Below are 25,722 nucleotides of genomic sequence, written 5' to 3'. Positions count from 1 at the left end.
CCGGGGGCACTCAGCTCAAATATAAATGTGAAAAACCTCACATTTTGGTTAGTCAGGCTTCTTTGCCCTCCCCCCATTCTGATCTCATTAACTGCTGTGGAGTTCAGTGGTAAAACATGTGGCTCGGAGGAGCGATACCAGCTGGGCCACCTCCCTTCATGGGTGGGGTGGTGGGGAAATCCCAGCAGGGTGGAAATTTGGCAACTGCAGATGCTCACCTTCAGCCGCTTGCCTTTTTTTCCTTTTGCATCTTTTTTGAAGCAGGTTTGCTTCTCTTCTCACCCACCTAAATGTTACCCAAACTGACGGCTTGCTAGAGTGTAAAGGATTTTTAAAAATCAGTTTACTATCCTGCATGTGAGAATAAACTCTCCCATTTTGATCACGTCTTTACTGGGGGAAAAAAACCCCAACAGACTAATCACTCAGACCTTTCTCTCTTCACCTCTTTTTCTGACAAAATGCCCACATTATCACTGCTGGATGAGTCTCATGTGTCGCCTTGTGTACCAGACAAGATTCCAGAGCTCTGTGCAGCCTGGGGGTCTCCAGCACTCTGGGAAACACTTTCCAACACCCTAACTTACCCCTCCCTATTAATTATAGAATCACTTTGGTTCCAAGAGACCCTCAGGGTCATTGAGTCCAACCATAACCCAACTCTGGCACTACCCCATGTCCCTGAGAACCTCATCTCTCTGTATTTTAAACCCCTCCAGGGATGGTGGCTCCACCACTGCCCTGGGCAGCCTATTCCAATGCCCAACAACCCTTTCCATTATGAATTTTTTCCTATTATCCAATCTAAACCTCCTCTGGTGAAACTTGAGGCCATTTCCCCTCATCCTATCACTTGCTACTTGGGAAAAGAGACCAACACCCTCCATGCTGCCACCTCCTTTCACATAGTTGTGGACAGCGAGAAGGTTCAGCCTCCTGTTCTCCAGGTTGAACAGTCACAATTTCCTCAACCGCTCCTCATAAGATCTGTGATAATATCTCCAGTCTGGTCAGCACCCCCTTCCCACTGCACCCAGTCCCAGTCCTGCCACTGCTCTCCAGGCTCCCCCTGTCCCACCTGCCCACCAAGGCCCTGGATTTGCTTTGAGGCTCCTTTCAGCTCATCACCTTCTGTTTCGGCCTCTTACCTTGATCCCAACAATTATTTCCACGACATTAAAAACATTTGTTGTGCCAACTGCGCAAAAGCTCAATCTTTACCCGGTGAAACCCACAGTGTCTTGAACACTCCCAGGCTTCCAGCTGAAAGCAAAGCTTGACTCTTGGGATCACAAATCCTTCTGGCGTTTGGGATGCTGCTTGAGGAACTGCACCGTTCCGGTTGACAGATTACAGCCTTTGAAGGTTTATTTTAGCAAACGGGGAGGACCGTATCGTCCGGCAAGATACTGAGCCACTGTTTCTAGCTTTCACTGCAGTAACCCATTTAAGGTGACACTGAGTCTAAGTGATATCGGCCTGCAGAGTAAGTAGCTTTTCTGAGGGCTTTGCCTAAGCAGCTTTCCCCAAGAGGAAAGTGCTCGTTGTGCGCTGGGCCAACTCTGCTCCAAATCGGATAAAAACCCAACTTGCTGACAAACAAATCATTTCCAGGCAGCTTATTTGAGTGCTAAGTGGAAGAGATCTCATTGCTAGGGAGGAAGGCAAAGCAAACCCTGGACTCTGTTCAGCCACCACCTCCTACCAGTCGTTCCTGGTTTGTGGCTGTTTCCTTAATATGCAGAATGAGGAAGAACAAACCAGTTCCTATGCCAAACGCTTTGAGGTTCATGGACCAAACAGACCTTGGATAACATCCAGTTTTCATGCTGTTAGTGCAGGTTCTGCAGGAAGCGAAAAGGAACTTTGATCATTTGGCATAGCACAGATGGATCTGTAGGATTCCTCCCCAGTACCCCAGGGTTTAGACACGAAATTTAAAAAAATACCTTTAGAAAGAGAGAAAACGTGTTTCTTACCAGTCCTTATCCCCTCAAAACCAGAGTAGAAAGAGTACACTTGAAGGCTGATGCTTAAACTGAAACTATAATATGTAGTAGCCTCCATCAGCCTCCAGAAACGCACTGTCGATGTATAACTAGCAGATATAAATGTCAAACAGATCATGAAAAGCTCTGCTGAGGGGCACACAAATCATAACGTTCACATAGCACCACATGTAATGCGATAACTCCATGATCAAACACTTAGTGCCTATTCTTACATGATCAAATATAAAATCAAAGCACCTAAACTTCAGGGGTCTTAGTTCTCAAAAGCTTCAACAGGATCCCCAGGATCACAAGCAGATCCTCCATTTCTATAGCTCTAAACATCCAGATCATTTTTATTTAGGCACTTAAACACAAAACTGAAAGCCTAAAGGAAACTGCCCCGGTTTGGAAAATTTGGGGACAGCTGTAGTTGAGCAATATAGATCTTGTTTTAACGTGAAAGTGAATAAACACCAGTCCGCACTCCTTTTATTTCTGGAGCAATCTGCAAGGTTTTGTATGAAGACGCTGTCTTGCAACATCAGAGGAAGTTCGCTCTCATTGATAAGGTGGCGGTTGGTAAACCATCTCACCACTAAAAAACTCCAAGAGTGAAAGGGAAATCCCCGGGGTAAAGCGGCGCTGAAGCAAATGCCAATTGTAAAGGAGCTTCCTCACCCGCAGAGCCAATCAGGTCAGCAGAACGCTGGAAAGGAAACTTGAATTTAAAAATATATGAGCTGGTTTGCAACACTGGAGCCAAGGGGCAACCACGTTTTATTTGTATGCGCATACAAATCTATTTAAATAGAACCAGGGGGTTATTTTTCACAAGAATATGCAAGATTTTAGCCCAAATAACTTCCATGAAGGTAATGTTCCTGCTTGTACTATAGCGTTGGGTATACTTGCCCCAAAATAATTGGAGAGAAATATCCATTTGCCTATAAAACAAGGTGGGTTTTCATCTGACTCGAGAATTCAATATTTCCACTAGACTCCATACCTCAGGGTGTGAAAGGGTTAACAGTCCTTATCAAAGATCAACACTGGGGAATTTCTAGGAGATCTGCACACTGCAACATGTTGTTTCTCTCCTCCTGAACTTCTTTGGTTTCCCTCCTCATCTGACAAAACTTTTAGATGGTTTTAATGGTGCAGGAATCGCCTGTTGCTGTTGACTGGGATTGAGCAATTAGTTTAAGGCTGTAGCTGGAGCTCTGAAAGGAAACTCCACGCAAAGCCAATCTCAATGTTCACAATTTTGGTGGCACTTCTTGGCAGAGACACTGAAAAAAAGGTTCAACTGAAATGCAGCCAACAAAGCTGGTTGTGCTCGTTTGGAGACGCCGCTGTATCTGCAGAAATACTCTGGTGCAATGGAAAAGGAAGGGAAAAATGAAGCTATCTGACAACCATAGCGTTTCTCAGACAAACTTTAGTGATGAACTCTAAAATCCTTGTGGTTTATGGGATGCTATGAAGGACAGTTATCAAATTGTCTCCAAAAATCATACAACCAGCTACAGTCTGTTTGTTATGTCATGACTATCAGTCACTTCTCGAGCTACCATTTGTCATTTTGCATTTCGATCTAACTTACACAGGGGGACAATATCATCACGTGCAGTCCACAAGGGCTTATTCTTGACAAAGTGCTACTTGTGGAAATAAAGAGTCCTTTCCCTAGAGGAACATATAAATGCCATTTTATCCTATGTACAATATATTTAATGATCCCTTTATCGCTTACAGGGGCCCAGACGAGAGAGGCAGCATCTTTTACAGCAGACAATCCGTCTGTAACAAGATTTGAAAGATAAGATGTTGTGATCATAAAGACACGCACAGTAATCAAGTCTCTATTAATTCTATTTATTTCCCCTCCTACCATCCAGTCAAGACTAAACCACCAAAGTCTTGTTATTACCAAGTTCCCTGTAATAGTGTTTTCTTTGCTGACTGAAGCAGGAACTCAAGCAACGCTGCCTAAACATGTACAATTTGTTGAATTGTTCTGCTTCCACTTAAAGAACTGGATGAAGACAGACTTCAAATTACTAGAAACAGCCGAGGATGGACATTAAATATTGTCAGAGACATTTACTGCGACCCACGCTCAAAATGTTCTGCGGCTACTGGGTTATTGACTTGTCTTAGACACAAGGAAAATATAAAATATTGAAAATACTTTCCTCTGAGCAGCAGAATAATGTTTGTGATGTAGCTGGGTTTGCTGCCCTGATAACGACTGCTGGAAAGAACAAAGAAATGAACCAAACAAAGGTTAAAATTACAGATTGCAGTAGCCAAGGAAGTTATTGCCGAAAGAGAATAGCAAACTAGATTTAGGCATCTGAGCAATTTTCAAAATTCTAGTAAGCAGCCCTTGGGACTGTTGAGCACAACACTTAAAACCTAAAATAAAGACACCAAAGCCTTCGTTTATATTCCTCTTTTATCACCGAGCTTTCTGACAAAACGTCCACATTATCACTGCTGGATGAGTCTCATGTGTCGCCTTGTGTAGCAGACAAGAGATTCCAGAGCTCTGTGCAGCCTGGGGGTCTCCAGCACTCTGGGAAACACTTTCCAACACCCTTACTTACCCCTTCCTATTAATTATAGAATCACTTTGGTTCCAAAAGACCCTCAGGATCATCAAGTCCAACCATAACCTAACTTTCCTCATTCAACCAAAATACTCAGGATTAAAAAGATTAAACATGTGAATAAGCACCTTCTGTGTGAAGAGACCCCTAGTTAGAATTTCACCCTTATTTTCTCCTCAACTTTTCAACCGTGCCTGACGGATCCTGATTGTTCAGCCACACTGTGAAACCCCAGGTCAGACCTGGAGGCATTTAACAGGATAACATCTCTGTCCTCTAGAGCTTCTTTCCAGCAGGTTGGCTGAGCTCAACTGCAATTTATTTAGCAATTCAGCTGCCGCACTGGAAGGAACGGAAAGTTTGTTCATTAGCCTCCTCTAAAGGAAGTGACACTTAAAACAGTCATCAAGCCAGTGCACCCTCCTAATTCCCCATGGGGTATTGGAGTCATTTGGTTAATTTCGACCAGGTTTTAAGGATATTAAATTCCCAGAAATCTAGGAAAAAATATATTTAAAAGAAAAAGAAATGAAGGGACTGGGTGGCAAAAAACCACTGGAATTAATCCACCACTGGAAGGAAACTTGCTATCTGAGTTACCTGTTATGCCAAGCCCCACGGCAAGCAAGATGGGTGATAGACGCGTGATTTAGAGCTCATCTTGCCTCCTTCTGAACTGGGAGAAACAGGAAATACTCAGGAGAAATGCAGAGTAGTCACAGGGACCAGAAGTTGCTGCTACTGAAGTGTGTGGGCAGGGGAAACGCAGCAGACAGAGCCAGAGGACGCCAGGGCTGATAGTTGTGCTGGTAGGAAACACCTTGGCCCAAGCACAGGAGGGACTCGGATTAACCGACATCCCTTATCCAACCTCAGGGTTTACTCTTTGCCTACTACCAGGTGTAATTCTCACTTTGTACACTTCTCTCAGAAGGGCAGCTGTAGAACAATGGGTCCCCTGGAAGTTTGTTCAAGTTGCTTTATAAGTTAAAGTCTCAGACCATGCTATACATCCTGATGGTGTAGTATTGACATTCTCCTCATCCATTTTGATTTCTGAAATTCAAGGGCCTTCTATTGATGAAAAGGAAACAACAGAATGTTCAGCAGATATAGGATTTTAGGACGGATAACCCCAGAAGTAAATGTACATTCTACAATAAGATCTCATGGATATAATCTACGTGTGTAACGTATGGAAAAAATTAAAATTGCTTTTTCCTGCCTTTGTGCCCCCAACAGAGGAAAGGAAAAATTGCATTTTCCTCTTTCAAAATGTTATCAGCAACACACTCCACTTATACAACCCACGCTTCGAATGAATTAAAATAAATGTGCTCATTACAAACCAGACACACACATTTCCACGCATGTTTAAGTACCCCAGAAAATCCACACTGAAAGCTGGGGGCTCTGCTCCCCTGGGACGGCAATTATTCAGCACTGGATCGTGCAGAACACCTCGGTCCTCGCCTCCAGAAGCACATTGCAAAGCTACCACACAACTTGCTCGAGCAGCAGAGAGCGTGAAGCTTGTTCTCGGTTCTTCACCAGCAGCACTGATGCCCAAAATACCCAAAAGCAGCTCCGAAATAAGTTGGCCTCCCTCACTGTATCCAACAAAAGCATTTCACTTGCACAGAAGCTGTTTTTCTGGGTCGCTCCTGCAAACACACACCTTTGTATGCATAGTTTAGAAATCTTTAATCGTGAAGCACGTCTACGTTTGTATAATTAGAATAATATAATATAACTTTACCCAACAGTTGCAAAATCGGTTGCTGATGTGTCTCACTTTCTGCCCGGCTGGTTACAGCTGTCAGGAGCAGCTCAAACGCGCGTGATGGAACAGGGGCCTGGTCAAGCTGCAAAATCATCTTCCTTAAGCCACACTCCAAGTCAAAGTCCTGAGCAAGCTGCTCTACCTGGACACGGTTTGAGCAGAACAGAGCAGACGGTTGCCTTTCAATCTACATTATTCTACAATTCTGTGATAACCAAACTCCTCTTATCAACCACCAAGCAAGCAACCCCCAAAATTTCTCTTGCGACAATTCCTTCCTTCACGTACGTGCACTTCAACACCTCCCGGACAAATTTATGGCCAACTTTATCAGCTACGTTTGTCAACATAACAAGTTAAGCAAACAATCTGTCACCCTGGCTGGCAGCAGTAGCAGATTTACTATCAGGAGATTGGGTTTCATTTTGCGCTGGACTCGGCCGTGGGTGGGTGTTCACTGCTGTGTGTGCATTGATGTTTGGAGCAGTCTTCACTTCTGCCAAGCACTGGAAGGATCAATGCTGGGATGTACGGTTGAAATAACTGAGCGTTACTGTCATTCAAATAAAATGGAGCAACAAAAAAAAAGCCAAATTAAAAAATGTAGAACTAGAAATGAAAGGCAAAGGGGGTTCTGCTGATCAGAGAACTTACACAGATCAATCTCAAAGGCAAATCTGTACAAAATTTCCATCTACAAATACAACCAATCCCACCTGCCGTTCTTCCTCCAGACGTATTCTCTCCTCTTCTTTCCGCCTTTCCTCCTCTCTTTTTGACTCAAGTTTTTTCCGTTCTTCTCGTTCTGCTTCTTCAGCCTAAAAAAAAACCCCAAACCAAAGCCATTACTCTTCCTGAACAGACATTTTCAAACTTCATATTGTGATACGATGGGGGGTTTCTTAATGTCTTCCTAGATGCATGTTCAGAAAGAAACGGTAAAGACAATAATAAAGAAATCATTATCATTTAACTCCCTGCACCTTGATCTGTAGCACATTTAACATTGTGGTTTAGAAATTACCCTTCTCACTGGCATTATCTGCATCTCAATGAGGGTTTAAGCCTTGAATGTGCATATGAGCTTATTATTATAGTGATATTATGTAATAAAGTGTCGTGACATTCCATTTCTCCACACTTAAAATTTAGTTAGAATGGACTCTAAGGAGGGAGGTACATTCAAATCTATCATTAACCTGGGCAGAAACTATTAAAGGAAAAGCTCTCTTCAAATCATCTTATAATGTGTTTTTAAACCAAACCTATCAAAGAGATTGTTGCGAGATGGGGAAAAAATATAAAAGGGTGTTTAGTGTATTGTTTAGAGATATTTTTAGATTCAGTCTCTTCAGGATACTTAAGGTTGAAAATATAGTAAGAAAACAAGCAGAAGTCATCCAAATGGAGGATTTGTGGCTTTAAATGTGTCAGAGCAAAGGCTCTAAGCGAGGAATTTATCTGTCTACACGGGAAAATAAACATCAGCATGGTTTAAAATGAAACAAAAGATTCCTCGCTCCGCCAACCGCTACTTATCTAAATTCATTCGACTTTGCTCAAATTTTCCACAATAAAAAAGAGTCTAATTAAACAGAATGAATATGGAAAGTAATGACAAAATGGTTAAAGCGTAGAATGAGTGAGAAAAGGACCGTAATGGAAGTTTATATACAACATAATAATCAAGTTTATTATCAACTGCCTTATCTGTTCTGGAAAGCAGAAACTGGATTTAAACCTCTCAAAATTGGGTTTCACAAGCTTTGTTTGGAACCTCCACGCATTAGAAATGTCGGTAGTTTCCTAAAACCTCTCTTTTTGTAAGACGTGTCAAGTCCGCCCTGCACTCCAGCCTCTCTTAAGCAAAGGCTCTATCAGTTTTATCTACTTCTTGCAAGCCCACGTTCCAAGTTACAGAACAATATAGGACTTGCAAAAAAATATATAGAACAACTAAAAGGAATTAATGTATAACCTGCTGCCATCCACGAGCACATTTCAGAAATTAAGATTCAAAAGGCCTTCCCTGGAATTAACAGCAAAATGCTGGGCAAAATGGAAAAAGTGCAACAGTATTTAAGTACTTTTATACACAGATTTGAGCAAGAACAACCAAAAAGTTACAGTGTGTTTGCTCTGCATACTCGGTCTCTGTTTAAGGGCCAAACTTCTACTAAAATCTGTCTGCACCACAGTTTTCAGTGGATTACAGGGTCTACTTTTCATCTCCCCCAATCCATAGACACAATAAACACCGCTAAACACAGAAAAAGCCATGCAAAGATTTTGCACTCTGAGAGCACATGAAAAACGCCGCTCAGAACCGCCCATGGTTTTGGTCACAGCCCCAGCGATACAACAAAGTGCTGTGGGCTTGAGTGTATCTTTAAGGGGAGACAGCACTGCAAACCAATGGAAACGTGCAGTAAAAAGCCCACGAGAACGCCAGAGAACCTCAGGGAAAGAAAAAGAGACACGACTTTCCACGGTCCTCTTGGGATACGACATAAAAAGCTCAATTTAAATTTTTAAGAGAAAACCACAACCCCTGTAGCGATGACAGTGTCTTTACCTTTCTGGGGTGTCTGTCATCACCAGTTCTTTGCTGAGAGCTGCTATTCAAGCTCTGCTCCAAGCTCTAGACGTGGCAGGAAATTCTTACCTCTCTCTGTGCTTTTCTGGCTTGTTTCTCTTCTAATTTCCTCTGCTTCTTCGCTCCGATTTTCCCAGACACCTGAAATTCTGGCACCTCCTCAGCATCATCTTCCTCTGCAATGTGACATAAGTGACAAATTTGACATCGCCTGTAAAACGTCCCTTTGAGAAACTTCGCTGCTTGCTAGGAAAGCAGCAGCAGATGAAAAGGAGACACACATACATTTCAGACAAGACCTATTAGATGGAAAAAAGCAAAAAAGAAATCGCACCAGACTGCCAAAGCCACAAAGTAACAAGGCAAACACACGCTCAAGCGAAGCCAGAGGTAAAAATTTACATGATCATTTGGAATAAAGCTTTTCATAAACATTTTCTGCTTTCCACAATTCAAAGTAGACTTTCTTTCATACACAAAATGTGCTCATGGTTGTCGTTAACACCCACCTGCAGAGAATTTCTTCCCAGTTACCTCTAAGCTCAGCACAACAGGCTGAGTTCAAAAGTGGGATTCAGGTGCACGCTACTCACCCACTAGTTCTAGCTTGATATAATATAACCAACCTTTTGGGAGGAGGAAAACAAAATCCCTGCAATGCAAATCTTGGGCTTGACTGCAACAAAACTACATGTAAATAGCTCCCTCTTGTATGACAGGTGGTTGTTTCTAAAGATGATTTCTGCAACTGTGGAATGGGAAAGCGTCACGCCCAAACGGTGTGCAAATATAATGTATTTCTGCTCACCCAGGGACTAAGACTAAAGAGTTTTTATAAACTGCTATTTCCTCCCCTTCACCCCAGACCATGAACATCTGGCCACTTTATTTGCTGATCTAAATTAGCCCTTGATCCTACAACACAAGAGCTGTGGATTGACCTGAACGCTCTAAGAGAAACCGCCGGCTCACTTCATGGAACGCTGCACAATATGTAGAGATTCACGCATCTGAATCGGTGAACGGAATAAAAATGAAACATCTTTAATGCACGGACCCCTTTTTGGCTGAAATAATTTACGCTTTCAGCACCCACAGTGCTGTTACGCTCGAGGCTGAATTCAGATCCACGCACTTGGAGTCTGCTGGGTAACCTGACGAACGGCACTGCCAGGTCCTGCCGTATTCCTGAAATGCGGCATTGGTTTAGGGGAAAACTGCAGGGGAAGTTCTTCCATGATTAAGTTTTATCCATCATCACTGGCGGAGAAAAAACAAACAAAACAAACCATTCTCCACTCACACAACCCCCAAGGCCTTGGTTTCTACAACCGGGCTAACAAGAGGAAATTAGAAGATAAACAAGCCCATCGTGTTTGATAACCAGAGAACCTGGCCCCCTTTTTCTGGGAACCCAAAAAGCTGCTGTTAAAGGAGCATATGGATGAACGAGACCCACCGTTCTTTTCCATGTAGAATTAGGTTTGGAACACTCCTGTTTTACTAATTCCAGTACAGAGTATGGTACTATGGTTAAGCCACTGAGACACATCATCAGAAATAAATGTAACTGAGAGCTGTGTAGGTGGCTCTCAAATAACAGAGCTGTTTGCAGAATATGGAAGTTAATTTGAGGCAGCCTCGGTGAATTGGGCTTCAGAGAATTACTGGTATCTGACTACTGGGATGATCAAAAGGGTTCCCCCTTCCTACACCGCAAACAAACAGAGCAAAAAGGGCCACTCAGACTTGGCATAGTTGCTTCTACAATTTTGCTGAAGCATAAAGCAACTGTTTATATTTTAAATAGCAGGCCGAGGGGAGTTCCAAACACAACGGGTGAGCAACCCAGCTTCAGCAGTTATTACTCCAAAATTAACAGTTCAACGCTGGTATTATTATCTAGAAAATTATTTCAGGAAAACATCGCAAGTATAAAACACCATCCATGACGTAATTCAAGCTGAGGCTCGGAACACTTCTCAGATTTCATCTATATTAAGAGCACCTGAGGCAGAGGTCAGGCAGAAGTCTAGCAAAGCTTTTAAAGTCTTTTTCCAGTCCTGGATCAAACATTCCTTTGTTCAGTTGCATTTACTTTCCTCCCCTTTGAAGCATCTGATGTGATCCCTTAAGTCCCACTTCCTCCAAGCTCTTTCTAGCACATGGAGTTAACATCCAACAAAAGGCAGAGGCAGCGGTGCAGCCGCAGCCCGTGATTCAGCAGAGCTTTAAAGGTCAACAACGCACTAAACCTGGCTGCAATAAACATGAGCTAAATAAACCTGAACATGCTGACGAGAATATAAGCACGTGGTAAAAGGATTTACGGAATGAATTGGTTATTAGAGCAGAATAGCTGCATCAAAAGCAGAGTGGATGCTGCACACAGCCAGCAATACGCAATTTAACATAAAGAACCTATAGTTTCAGCAGCTTTTAACAATCACTTTTCACATATTTATAGTTGCCAACACAAGCCCACCTAACAGGGGGTCAGTCCCTGGGAACACGTGCTCCATCTGCTTCTGTGCTTCAAATGGGATGCAAGATGTTCAATTTATTGTGCTCACTTGTGAAGGCAGTTTGTCATCACCAGAGCACTGGGGTTGGCCAGTCTATATAAATACTCAGTTGGGGAACCCAATGACATCAGACATCATCGTATAGCTGAAGCTCAAAAAGTAGTTTTGTTTGAATGGGTGACCTTATTGCGGCCTTTCTGTACTTAAAAGGGGCTGATAAGGAAGATGGGGACAGACTTTTCAGCAGGGCCTGTTGTGATGGGACAAAGGGTGATGGTTTTAAACTAAAGGAGGGAGATTCGGGCTGGACACAAGGAAGAAATTGTTGTCCCTGAGGGTGGTGAGAGCCTGGCCCAGGTTGGGCAGAGAGGTGGTAGATGAACCATCCCTGGAGACATCCCAGGCCAGGCTGGACGGGGCTCTGAGCAACCTGAGCTGGTGAAGATGTCCCTGCTCATAGCAGGGGGGGCACTGGGGGAGCTGGGAAGGTCCCTTCAACCCAAACTATTCTACAATTCTATGCTGCTCCGCACAATTTGTCTGATGTCTCAAAGCACAGCAGTTCTGGAATGTATGTAGGGTGGCACCAGAAGAAGTTCAGTGCTCCAAACTTGACACAAGCAGTTTTTAAGCAGCGATTTTCCCCTGGCAAGAAAAGAAAGTCCTGTTCCCACTTCACGATACAGTGCTGATGAAGAACATCAAACCTCAACGTGCACAGGACCCTCTTCACCTCAACTGCTTGAATGTGACACGATGGGGCTACTTTCAACCACAGTCACAATTTCGCTAATGTGTCCTGGTCCATGTGTACAGAGTCCAATATAATGATATCAACATTTCCAGAGCTTGCAAAGCATTCCCACCAGCTCCGAGAGACAGAAAGCAGAAATAATCTGACTTACAGAGATGCTTTCACACCACTTTACATATTCTGTTTTACACAAATATTGGTTTTGCTCAGCTAGACAGCTGAGTAGTTTCAGGCAACTTTAGCTTTTCCTTAATTATTTTGAACATACTGAGAGGCAGGACAACAAGAAACAGTTAATAGTCACACAGATGTTTGAATCTCTTGAAATTTACAGAGTACTTTTTAAAAATACTTCCCAATACCATTGGAAAGTGTGCTGGAGTGCGAATGTTCTCTATCAGGACTGGAATTCACCAGCTACTGTGTACAGAATATGCAAAACCTCCAAATGAAAAAACCCACATCGTATATTTTAGTTGCTGTTGCCATCTACATCAAAGAGTCCGTCTTGCCTCCCGTTAAGTTTTGAAAATGACACAAATGGATTCCCATCCATGAAAAAGGATGCAAGCTGCACATGTGGCTACTCACAAAAAGCCCTTTAGGCATGGCTAGCTGCTTCATTTACTATTTAAGTGGTACCTAACAAAAAGAATAAGAGAAAGGGGGAAAAGATGGCAGGCAAAACAAACAGTTCATCCTGAAGGCAGAAGACATAAGTGTTATCAACATGGAATGCATGTGTGACACCAGCCGTTGGAAAGGAATCAGTCTGCCTCATCTCAAAGTGTGGACATTCATGATTAACTCAGCCCTGTGCTGGTACAGTTATAACAAATTTTAATACATTTTTTTAAATTTAGTAGCTATCTGGTTTAGGAACCGAACGAGACATTGGCTTATTAATCTGAAGGCACAAAACCATCCTACGCTTAGGACAGAAAAAAGACAAACAAAGGCCATTAGTCCTTTTGAGCAGAACTCAAATGACATGAAGTTTTTTCTCGACTAAAGCCATATGGCATAACAGAGAAACCACACACCCACCTCTGCCACACACCATCTGCGCTCAAAATGTCTCAAGGGCAGATCCACATTGTGGATACTTTGATAACACTAAACGCACTTTCTATATGAGTAGCAACAAGTCAAAATTAACTTTTGATTCACTACTTAGGGTATTAGTAGTTAAACTTTAACTGTACTAGAAAGGTTTTCCTACTGATTAAGCATTAACATTATTTCGACTACTGCATCAATTAATATAGCTCTATTACCAGCTGTTTCACAAGAACAGGATGGGAGCACATCAGTGTTTTTAAGTCTACACATTTTCCAGATGTTTTGGCACAGCACAGTATGGGGAGGTGCAAAGCTACACGAGAGGTAGGTGGTCTGCTCAGGAAAAGCGCTTCTTGTTTTGGGACAGTTCAGCACAAACACCGTCTTCTCTAAGTCATGCTCAGTATCCATCACCAACTGGGGATTAAACAACATTTTAAATCTTATTTCTTGTTAAAACTATCAGAAACACCCATGCAAATGTTTATTAGATGCAAGATTTGAATGCTGGACTTGGATGCTACACAAAGCAATGACAGGAATTTTAAAATGTCCAAATATTATGTTTTTTTTAAACTTCTAAACCCCTTTTTTATTCGTTTTGTGCTTTCTGCCTCAGTAGTGATTAACGCTTAGAAAGGAAAACATGAGATTGTGATCTCTAAGTCTTGCCAAGCAAAAGAAGAGAGGAACTATGCTTTAATTTATGTTGGAACTGGTAAGCTCTTGTTATCTTTTTTTTATTTTAGAAGCTAGAGCACTGAAACCGTCAAAAGCTGTTGGCTTTATCAATTCTGCAGAAGTCAATTCAACCCAATGTTCACTATAGTGGATGTTCCTACACCTGTGCTCAGATGCACAGGGCTAAAAGCCTGCAGATGTTGGAATATTTACCCTTTTGGAGTTATGTGCTGCTATCAAAAGTAAAGAGCCGGTAGTTTGTTCCAGTCATGAATACAGGCTGTTGAGGGAACTTACTTTCTGTTTGTTACAGAACAAAACAAACATAATAATCCACACAAAGTACCATTTTTGACAACACTTTTTGCAACAAGTCCAAGAGGTCAATTGTTTGCAGGATGTGGAAGTGAGCACCTTGGAAAATTAAACCCTTGAAAATATTCCCTGGCAACATATTGGGGCTACTTTGGAGATTCCTAACATTCCTTAGAGAAACCTATTTCTTTGTAACTACCCCAAATCATGGTGTGGTGACACCCACCAGTTTCAGCCAACAAAAATGCAATGTTCCCCCAAATGAACAGCAGCAAGTTTTGGTCCAAGACACCATTCCAAGCAAGAGAAAACCTGGATTGCAAAACCTGCATCCTGCTCACCCACCGAACCACCCTGGAGACACCTCCCTCTCTCCAGAAACTCTTTGTATCGCATGCTGAGGCAAACAGGTTTTCTCGCTACATGTTTGTACAAAGCCACTGTCGGAAATAAGGTACAACAGCCCTCCAAGCAAGCAGATGTTTGCCCCGGATCATCATCCTCGTTATTTCTACCACAGTGGGATCAAGACAACATCCCCACAAGTTTCTTGTTGCTTCATTGGAAATTACAGAACTAAAACTTTTATGCAAACATCAAATTGGCCGGGTTGCTTTCTGCTCCAAGAAGCAAAATACGTAGTGTCAAGAGAAGTACCAACCTCCCTGCAGTGTACAAGGCACAATGAGCAGGTGTGGAAGCACAAGCTCAACTCAAGAACTGGCCGCCTGCTTTTTCTGCACACGATCAGCAACCAAATAAAAACTCTCAACACAACATGTACCCAAAGGTGATCGAAGTCCAAGTGGACGCAGTCAGAGTATCAGTCAGGCAAAAGACAAGAGCCACAGACATTCTCTTTGGTCAATAAAAGTAAGATCTGAGATTGAAAAATGGTTTCATGCTATTTATTCACACTATTTCATGCCCCGAACAACCGTTGACCAGACTCCAGTTTACCCCCTTTCCCTCGCTTAGCTTGCCTGCCCTAAACGATTGACGTCAGAAATCCACACAGAGAGTTTATTTGCATCTTGGCTGCAGCCAGCCCCACAAAGCCACTTCTGTCTGGGTTCAACTGAAATTAAAATGCAACTGAGCTAATTAAGTCTGCTAGCTGGGTTATCAGAAGCAACATAGCCACATGAATACAGAACTCTCCTTCCAGACTCATTTTCCACAGGGAAAGGCATGGGCACGCTGCTATGACGTGCGGAGCAGATGTCCTCTGAGACACGCAGAATTTAACAAGTCGCCTAGATTGTGCTGCATAAAAGACTATGACTAGAATTAAGTTGGGCAATATAAACCAACCAAACCCATTTTTCTAAAGCCAGCCTGGAAGTGACACCGGTAGAACACAGCTTGGGGGGGGTCTCAAGTCATTTTGAGAATTACTTTGTCACCAATAAAAAACCATCTCCCCGGCAAATCTTTGGTCATCAGAGGATATTAATAGATGCTGATATTCTCATAACCGATGACCTCCTTTGAGTACTCAACTAACCACTGAAAAACATTAGTCAGGCAAACCGAGCCAGTGTAGGCACCCGGCTGGCGGGGCTGCCCCCTCAGCATAGCCCACGTGGAACCCGTGAATAAGGAACCTACCTACGCCGTGTGGGTTACAATTCTGGTAGGAAAGTTGAGGCATTTAGTGCTTCACCGTTTATTTTCTGTCTGTGACAATCTGCAAGTAATTTAGATGCCTCACCCCACGGAGCTAAAGGAAGAATTATAACCTGGTTTAGCTCTGCTGGCAATGGGTGTAGATTTGAGCACTCAAAACAACCATTTACCATCCTTGTCTGTATTAAATGACTCCTTGCAAGTAAATAAGATTAAGATTTCAACCACAGAAGGGACAATTAGAAGTTTTCAAGGTTCTGATCCCTGTGCCACAATTTGTTTTTGTTCCTTCCCCATTACTCTGCGAGAGATTTGAGTACTGGCATAACACAAAAACCAAGCTTATGCAGCAGAAACCGTGGGCTACTATTTTACCCTTGAAGCTTTCTTTGTCATTCTGGAATTGAAATCTGATTGTCAGATGGAAAACAGAAAACCCTCATGCAAACCACAACTCCGAAGCCTGCAAGTGGTGCTTTGAGACCTTTCCTAGAGTCAGCAGAACCGGCTCCTGATGGGCAGAATATTTCGTTAATAACAGAAGTTCCTACCTGACTCTGCTTCTATGTTTGTAACGATAACAGAGATACAGCCAGGGAATCCTTCCCAAGTTCAGGGCTAGAAATCTTGCAGTGCTAGGTTGGTGTGACCCACCTCCACCAACCTGTGGCACAAGCCAGAGTGACACAGAGCAGGATTGAGTAACTTTCCCAAAGCTAAACACAGGCCCAGAGTGGAAATTCCACACGCAGAACAGAAACTTGCAAGTAAAACATTTCAGCAAATTTAACAATATTTTAACAATGAAAAAAAAAAAAATCCACTTCAGTTGCAGATGTTCAGAAGCCTTCTGAAGCAACAAGAACATTTACAAGTCAAGGCTGAAGAAACCAGACTGGCTTGTTTTCAATGTTGCTGTCTATGCTGCCAAATCTGTTCTTCAGCCGCAGGTGCCCCAACTGGTCCTGCATTGCCTGGGACTGTGCATCACTCCAGGCATTTTGGGCTCTCCTTCCATGGGAGCCAACTGATTTTTAGAACACAAAACTCTGCTGTAGGGATAACTTGCTATTTCAACAGGTTCAAACGGAGTAATCAGACAAAAGTGGTCTATCTTGCAATGAAAAAGAAAATGCACATGTCCCCCATATAAAGGAGACAATTCCAAGGGTGATTGCAGACCTATGCTATATGTCCAGGGAGTGGGCTTCAAAATATGTAACACACCCTTTTTTAAGGGGAAAAATAACCCGTCTGAGAAAAGCTCAAGGCCAGGCTATAGGCTTTGCAACACAGACACAGCCAGTCCATGGCAAAGCTGGGGGTCTAATCCCAAGTATTATTAATAATAATATGGCCACTGGTCACTCACACCTCAATGCTGCTCAAGTCTACACTCAGTCTCCAAAGTCCGGTGTTACTGCTGTGCAGTGGTGCTCAGGCACTTGGAAAGAGCATCCCAGAATAAGAATAAAAAGCCACACAGAAGCACAAAACAGAAGCAAAGAGCAAAAAGTTGGTTTAATTTGAAAAAGAAATTTAAAAAGGTAAATAAAACAGGGATGTCATTTCAAAGAAAACTTAATGCAAGAACCTCAGCTCTTGCATCTGATGTACTGCAAGCTGCAAAAGAATTATTTATAAAGCTCAACAACACAGATTCTTTTATTGCTAAAGTGATAAAGAGACAGAAGTTGTTTGTTTTGACAGCTTCACTGTTGTCCTTCGGCATTCAAACTTTCCCTGTCTGGAGTTTAAGGCAAAAGATTTTCAGATTCCATTTTCTTTACAGGATGTTTTCACATGAAAAAGAAATAACCAAGTTGAAAAGTTCAGACCTGTCAGTGTTTCGTTTGTGAAACCGTTGAATGCAATTAGCTCCAACAGCACGTTTAGAGGCCAACGTGAGTGCAAGATGGTTTCTACAAACTGCAAGATGAGAAAAGCTGAAGAAAATGCAACTAGACCCTCATTAAGGCATCAAACAGACATGTTCCTACTGTTTCTCACCTTCTGCAGACCAAAAGGACACCCTGATCTCCACTGCAAACTCAAGTAAAGCAAAGCTCACTTTTATCAATACTTAAGCAGAAACCTTAACATTTAACCCACAATTTGAAAGTAGAAGGAATCCAGTTAGGTGAATCATGGTGATGTGGTCTCTTTGATTAAAGATAATAATGTGTGAAGTTTCACCAGAAAAGGGAGCGAGGCTCACAGGGTGTAGAAAGATGTTATTTATCACCATATTCTTGTCTATAAGCACAGCACAGAGATGTAGCTACTAACTGTAGATCCAACACAGAACAGAGGACTTGTCAACAACCTGCGGGCAGTAAGACAAAATGCTGCAGTCTGTGGTGATCCCCAGCATACCAGCTTGATTCTGACCACCACCTGGATGGCTTCTCAGAAAGAAAACTCCAGATTTTCCAGAGATTACATCAGGGAATTAACACTTCCCAACAATTTGCAAGAAACAAATACTTTACTACAGCTTCTTATTCTACTGCAAGGTGCAGATTCTGGTTACCCAAATTTAACCTGCATGGCGAAGCAGGAAATGCAAAAGGCAGCTTCTAAAGAGCAAGCTAAGAATATGTTGCGATGCACTGTTGGCACAGCAAACTGCCACAAATCACCACAGAAGCAGGTACACGCTTCAGTTAAAGCTAAGCGGCGTCTAGAGATAAGTGATGAAGTATGGAAAGAAGGTGGACAGCGAGCGAGATGACAGTCAAGCTGTAAATGATTCAGTCAGCAACACTGAAAACTTTTCTTCAGGAGCCAATCACACTCCTTCACCAACCTTTATGTCTGCTTTTAAGGTATGTTTCAATGTTTGCAAGATGAACCGAACCAAACGTTACCTTCCACCCAGTCTTCTGCCTGCTGCACTCTCCTCTGGGCCATCATCCGGGTTCCCATGTTCCTCCGGCGCCTTGGCATCGCGTCTCCCCGCTCCTCATGGGGCCGAGGCCTGGCCACCGCCACAGCCACATTTTGCTGGTGTTCCTCATCGGCTGGAAAAGAGAAATAGAAGCGATGAGAGATTTGCCATCTCTGCTTGCTGCAGTTATCTTTTTGCAAGTCAACTTTTTTGTGCATGGTAGGAGATATGTGCAAAGTTGCTTTGCCATGATTAAGTGGAATCATGCACTGGAACCTTCTTATCTCTGCACAGTGCTCTGTGCAACGGAAATTTTATCCTGATAGCAGTCTCTTTTGCAATAGTGTAGAGATCATCATAAAGAAAAACATATAGCTGGGTGCTGGTAATGTTATTTGATCTCACAGAACCCACACAAAAACCCTCAAAAAATCACCATACCACAAAGGCACCACTCTCCAACTGCTCAAAAAAACATTCTTCTTTAATCTAAACTGATAATCTGTTTTTCCCTTCTGCCAGGAAACCATTCCCTTCACCTGGTAGGACTAGCAGTCTAATAATTTGAGTTACCAAAAGTCAAAAACCCAGAGGTGCTTCTTTTTCCCTTCTGAAGGATTCTGATTTTTATTTTGTACTTGTGTAACTCAGTAGATTCATCTGAATCCAAACCTCAGAGCATATACGTTTCAGAATGGAATATGTAAATTATTATACGTGAAACAAACCCTGAATAGCGAAGAAGGATTACAAATTCCAGCTGTAACTTCATTCTACCACGCTGTTTTAAACTGCAGGTTTCCCAACAAACACATGGAGGGGAAGACCAAAAGTCACTGCAGCTCCTGCTACCATCCTCTCTGCATCTGGTGCAGTTACTAATTAAAATCTGACAAATGAGGAATATCATAACAGAGGAGCAGCTGAGATACAGCATGGCGGGAAGTGACCGGTGGGCTCATTTCAGAAGTTCTCTGTAGAAAATCCTCCCCCAGGTTTTTCTTTGAGACCTCCATGATCCTGTTGCTATCAATTACCACAGTCATGCCAGAACAAACAGATAATGGCAAAATATCACCATCCTTGATACCTGCTTTGCATATTCTGTTGATAAGCGTAACTGATATTTCCGTATGTTAATACTTGCTCATTCCTGCAAAGTATTACCTACTATGTTTTAATTCAGGTAAATATTCAAATGGTCTCACAGAAAGCTGCAAAACTACTCATCTACTTAAACTCAAGATGCATTTCTTGTGCCGTGCTGGACTATAAGGTGCCCCAATAGGAACACAAACTGCTCTCCACACTCTGCCAAGTCTCCAGAATGCTCAGATCCAAACAATGTCTTCCTAAAAAAACCCTCCTATTAGCATATCTGTGATCAGGAAATAAGATTCATTACGACTACATCTACAGGACGATCAAAGGTGTGCTCACAGCTCATCTCAGCATATCTCAACCAGCTTCAAAGCAGCTAATGTTGGTACTGATAACAATACAGCTGCAGCAGCACCGAACTCACCAGAAGCTGCAACACAGAATAATGTGGGGAAGTGTTTGGCCAACAAAGCCACCACGAATTCAGGATTGCTGCACCCTGTCAGCAGTCCCCCAGCAAACCCAGCGCTAACACACACCGTGACATTTTGAGCTGAGTCACTGCACTATCACACTGCTGTCACCCACTTGTTCTCATCCACCCCTTTTATCTGTAGACCAAACCAGGTCTGTAATAAATCACAGGGCGTAGGCTCCAGGGATCTGAAAATTGTGCTTCAAGGCTTGCCCCGTCTTATTTATATTCCCGTGCTGGGCACTGGTGAGGCCAAACCTCAAATCTCGGGGTCGGTTTTGGGCCCTGAAGGATGAGAAAGCTCTTGAGATGCTGGAGTGATTTGAGAGAAGGGAATGGAGCTGGTGAGGGGCTGGAGCACAAGTGTGATGGGAGCAGTTGAGGGACCTGGGGGGTTCAGCTGGAGAACAGGAGCTGAGGGGAGACCTTCTGATCTCTGAACTGCCTGAAAGGAGCTTGGAGCCAGGGGGGGTCGGGCTCTGCTCCCCAGGAACAAGCGCCAGGAGCAGAGGAAACGGCCTCAAGTTGCGCCAGGGGAGGTTGAGGTTGGATGTGGGGAACAATTTCTTCCCCAAAGGGCTGTGGGGCATTGGAACAGGCTGCCCAGGGCAGTGGTGGAGCCACCATCCCTGGAGGGGTTGAACAGACGCAGAGATGACATTCTCAGGGACATGGGATAGTGGTGGACTTGCCAGTGCCAGGTTTCAGTTAGACACAATGATCTAAAGGTATTTTGCAACCTAAACAGTTATATGATAATGCTTATTTTGAATGCTGTCAAACATGCTATAGGAAAGCATTACACTGCAAAGGCAGAGCAGCAGATCACTTATTGGGACACTGCTAAATGCCAGAAATAGTCTGCAAAAGTACTTTCTATACAAATGCAATATTCCTCCTTAACACTGGGGTTCAAACCTCAGCACCCTTCCATGCGAAAGCTTCAGAGTGTCTATCTCAGCAGCTTCCAAAGGTGGTCCTGCACGGCGGATCAGCTGTGCAGCTCTAGCACTCATTCATTCTGGGGCTTGTTTTTGGTTCTCGTTGTCCTGCTTAACAGAGACTGTTTTGCATTTTGTGAAAGAGGAATCTATTTATACGCCATGTACTCATTTCAAACTGAGGTGCTTAACCCTCACAGAGACAAACGTGTGAACTAAGCTGTCCTGTTCTCTCAATTAAATTCTCTATAGGAGACATGGTAATTCCTCAAAGCTGACTAGTGTTGACAGGGCTCAGAAAGTAGTAAAAGTCCCACTGAACCTGACCCATATCATGGTCAAACACACAAGTTGTTGGACAAGACTTGTCAGATCTCCAAAATGTCAGACAAACAGAAGACACCTAGAGACTATGGATTATCATTTAGTAGGAAGAGAGATGCTTTACTACAGCTTTTTTCTTCCTTCTTCCCCTACAGCTTCTGTGTGCAAGATATTCAGCTGGATAGTCATCTGAAAATTATCCATGTTAGTCCTTGCATTTCTTTTCATCCTTCATGACGTGGAGGAGAAAAGGATCATTTACTCTGCCTGTAACACTTACACCTGGTCAATGATTAGTCTATTTATTCCAGCATCTAGAAATTTAGCCACGCTCTCTTCCCTCTGATCTGGAAGCATCATAGATCGATCAAAACTGCACATGGAGGGGTGTGACTGCTGATTTCACAGAATATGGAGGATATACTTAAAAACTCTTTTGCTCTTCTTGGAACTGGATTGACTGTCAGATTTGAGGTCAAGAGTGATTTTCTGCGGGGTCTAGCTCTGTGGTTTTTTCACCTCCTGCTGCAGTACAGGGTGTGGTTTGGCCACTGCACTTATCTGAATACATCTCTTCATTTTCCTGTAGAGATCTCAGGCAAAAGTGGCACCCGAGGCTAGCCAGTTCAAGCAGAGATTAGTCACACAAGGACTAATTAGACTTGGTATAAAGCCATCTGAGTGAAAGTTAATGACAAACATTATATAGGTAATACAAGTTGATCCAAGAGTTGCTCAATGGTTTGCAGAATGGCAGGCCAGACGAAATTAATTAGATAAAGCCCTCAAATTAAGAGGAAATACAAACAAAAAATTAAACAGATGTCTGGATAACAGACAGGGGTTTAGGTTGTATTTTAAGTTGGGCATTCTCCAGTTTCCAACTCAGCCTTTCAAAAACCAGTCAATCCCTTTCTCTCGGGGCCAGCAGGTTTACTGCTGTGCTGAGACAGCAGCTCTGCCTCTGCGTTTTCAGAAACATCAGCACAGCGCAGAAGCAGCAACAGGGATTATTTCATCTGACTTGTCAGCCAGTGCACAGCACAACTGTGAGACTCCGGTTGTACCACTTCCTTCCCAAAGAGGAACAGCAGAGCTCTGAGAGAAGAGCTCTTTCCTAAACTGGATGTGGAGCACAGCTGTCATACCATTATAAAATCTTTCAGAGCCCAGACTTCTTAGGACCTAATTTTACATCCCCTAGCTTGAAATCTGCTCCTTTGCAACTTTTCACTTGCTCAGAGCAAAGATATTTTCTCTCAAGAAGCCTATCACAGCAGATTAGCTTCAGTTATATCAGATAACCAAGTCCATCAGGGTAACAGCTGGCCTGGCAAGTTTTGAGGCAGTCCAACCAGACACAGCTACTAGTTTGTGAGCACTGATGTGGGGAGAGCTCCACCTACCACGCTCTCACACAGTGGTGGTGCTTCCCACCACACCGGCAGCATCCAGCAGCTTCTACCTTCACGCTGACCTAACCTGTGAAATTCAAGGAGAAAGAGATTCAAAACGTAACAGGCAGAAAGGTGTTGGGCTTCCCCGAGGAGCTGCTTTTGCCTAGCACAGCTTATCACATCAGGGCTTGTTCACAAATAGATATGCCAACCATCTGTAAAAGTCAGTAACGTATGTTTTTCTCAGCAGAACAAGTCCAGGCATGATCTTGCTGGAAACACTGTGCTGCTCCAAATGACCTTTCAAAGGAAATCCAAAGTTACAGGATTGACTTCTTGTGATCCTTTGTCAGCTAAAGCAGGCAAGTCTTGAACAATTTTAAAATTCCCCAAAAGAGAGCATGAAGAGAAGCTGCTGCCCAAATCCCCAGACATTAAAAAAACCCAAAAGGTCAGAACAACCAATCAGTTCTCTAGGTCAGAGACCCTGGTTTCAAATCCTTTCCATGACACAAGATTTCCTTGCAGAATTGTAGCAGCTTCCATTTTCCACAAAAGAAAAGGAAAGCAAATCCCCATCTACGACTGAATTTTGACAATAATACACCACAGCCCAAATGGTTTCAAATAATAATTTCTGCTGTATAAGGACAACAAAGTCATTCTCCCAATCTGAAATGCTGTAAAGGGGTTTATAATGACAGAAATCAGCATATTAAGGTAGGAATTGCCTTAAAATCACAATAAGAAAAAGCAAGACCAATGTGGAAGTGTCAAAAAGATGCCACTGAAAGAGATGCTTCAAAGTAATTTAATTATTCTGAATGTAAACTAAATTTAACCAAGCTGCTCAAAAACAGTATCAAAGCTTTTTGAGAACTCAAACCATTTAAAACAAATGTTCGGGCTTCAAGTTAGTTAGAATTTTGTACACTTAAAAAATCCTCCCAAGCTCCATAGCCCCTTTTTTACCTACGTCACGATACAAGTCAAGCTCAGGAAATTATGTATTTCCAGCAGTCTGATTTCTCTAGGACACGCACCACTCACTTTTAGCAAAAGCTCAGTTGTAACTAACTAGAAATCTGACAAAACGTCATCAGTTTCCAGGCTGTTGAGAAAGGAAGATTTAGACCATGTCTATAGAAGGAAAAGCAGTTGGAAAACTTAAAAGCAATTTTTGCTGATAATAATTAACACAAAGTACTTACCAGTGCACACTTGTGAACTGGCAGGACTGTGTTTAGACTACAGAGTTTTGTTCTGTCTTAAAACACAAGTCAAAGCTCTAGTCCCCTCAAATACAAACAAACAAAACAATAAAAACCAAGCCCCAAAACCTGGAACTGCTGTTGTTTTACTGACAAAGGGTTCAGTGACTGCCCTGGCTAAACATCCAAATGTGAGACCCTTGGAAAACACAAGAAGGCTGAGAAGCTCACAGCCACATCTGACTTCTCCCCTAATATTCAACTTGCACCCACACAAGGTCAATTCCGTAATGGTTTGACGCTTCCACAGCTGCTGGTCAGCAATAAAATAGAAAGAGGTGGAAAGACTCAAGTGCTGGATCATCCTCCTGCTCCCAGACTGCACAGCACCCCACCTCAACCTGGCCCAGTTCACAACCTCCTCCAGCATCAGGCGAGGTGGAAACAGAGCAGAAGTGGGAGTTTTCTGGGAAATTAACGTAAAACAGGCCTCATGTGTGACAGGAGCATTAACCAGGGAGGCCCAGGGGTCCCGTCAGCCCGGCTGGGCCGTCCCCTCCCGCGGGGGTTTCACTCTCCGTTGGCAGGAGGAGCCTCAGGGACACGTTCCCTGCACCCGGCCAGACACCAACCCCCCCGGCTGCCCCCACCCTGGGGCCCACTCGGGGAACCAGGCCCCGGCCGGCTGCTGGAGGCCTCCCCGCGGCCCGGCGGGAAGGGCAGAATGCCAGGGATCCCCAGGGAACCAGCAGGACCCCCTACCATGGCGGGTCCCTCATCAGGGGAAGGCCTGAGGCGGTGCCCCCCCCACCCCGTTTCCATGGAGACGCCCCCGCAGGCCTCCGCCGAGGGCAGCGGCGTGGCGGGGAGCAGCCCCGGCCGGGCCGTGACCCACCTGCCCTCGCCTGGCCGCGGACGCGGGTGGCGAAGAAGAGAAGAACGGCGAGAATGGCGGCGGCAACGGCGAGCAGCACGGCGTCCATGGCCCGCGGCTCCCACAGCCCCGGCCCGGGCCCGCCCGCACCGGCCGGCACCCTCCGCCCCGCCGCAAGGCCCCCGAGCGCGGGCTGCCCTTCTTGTGCCTGCAGCGGAGCGACGCGGCCGGGCCGGCGCAGCGCTGGGCAGCCCGCGGGGGAGGGGGCCTGGCGGCGGGGAGAGGCTGTGAGGGAGCGCAGAACCGGGTCCCAGCCGGTGCTGAACGCGGAGGGAGGAATTAAAAACTGTGAGGAGAACCGGCCCCACGCAGCGCCTGGCCGTCGGGTGTTTTCCTCAGCAGCACCGCGGGGTGGCCCACGCGTGGTCTGCAGGCTCAGGGAACACAGGACAGACATGGACCTGCTGGAGGGGGCCAGAGGAGTCACAGAAACGATCCGAGGCTGGAACAGCTCTGCTGGGAGGACAGGCTGAGAGAGTTGGGGTGTTCAGCTGGAGA

The 25,722-nt window shown here is 44.0% G+C and overlaps 1 protein-coding gene across 2 annotated transcripts in view; it reads right to left on the bottom strand.

The window, feature by feature from the left end:
• Window positions 1–25,376, bottom strand: part of DDRGK1 (DDRGK domain containing 1) — a 38,550-nt gene extending 13,174 nt beyond the window's left edge. For both annotated transcript variants that reach the window (XM_065060211.1, XM_065060212.1), the window contains exons 1-4: window positions 25,186–25,376; window positions 18,822–18,974; window positions 9,055–9,161; window positions 7,106–7,207 (exon numbers count right to left, since the gene is read on the bottom strand). In XM_065060211.1, coding sequence (XP_064916283.1) covers window positions 7,106–7,207; window positions 9,055–9,161; window positions 18,822–18,974; window positions 25,186–25,273 — 450 coding nt within the window. In that variant the 5' untranslated portion in view covers window positions 25,274–25,376. The remainder of the gene's footprint in view (window positions 1–7,105; window positions 7,208–9,054; window positions 9,162–18,821; window positions 18,975–25,185) is intronic.
• Window positions 25,377–25,722: the final 346 nt, after the last annotated feature.

This window comes from Columba livia, chromosome 4 (assembly GCF_036013475.1).
Source record: "Columba livia isolate bColLiv1 breed racing homer chromosome 4, bColLiv1.pat.W.v2, whole genome shotgun sequence".
Taxonomy (NCBI): Eukaryota; Metazoa; Chordata; class Aves; order Columbiformes; family Columbidae; genus Columba; species Columba livia.
The sequence above is the reverse complement of the archived record's forward strand: the minus strand, read 5'-3'. Positions and strand labels throughout refer to the sequence as shown.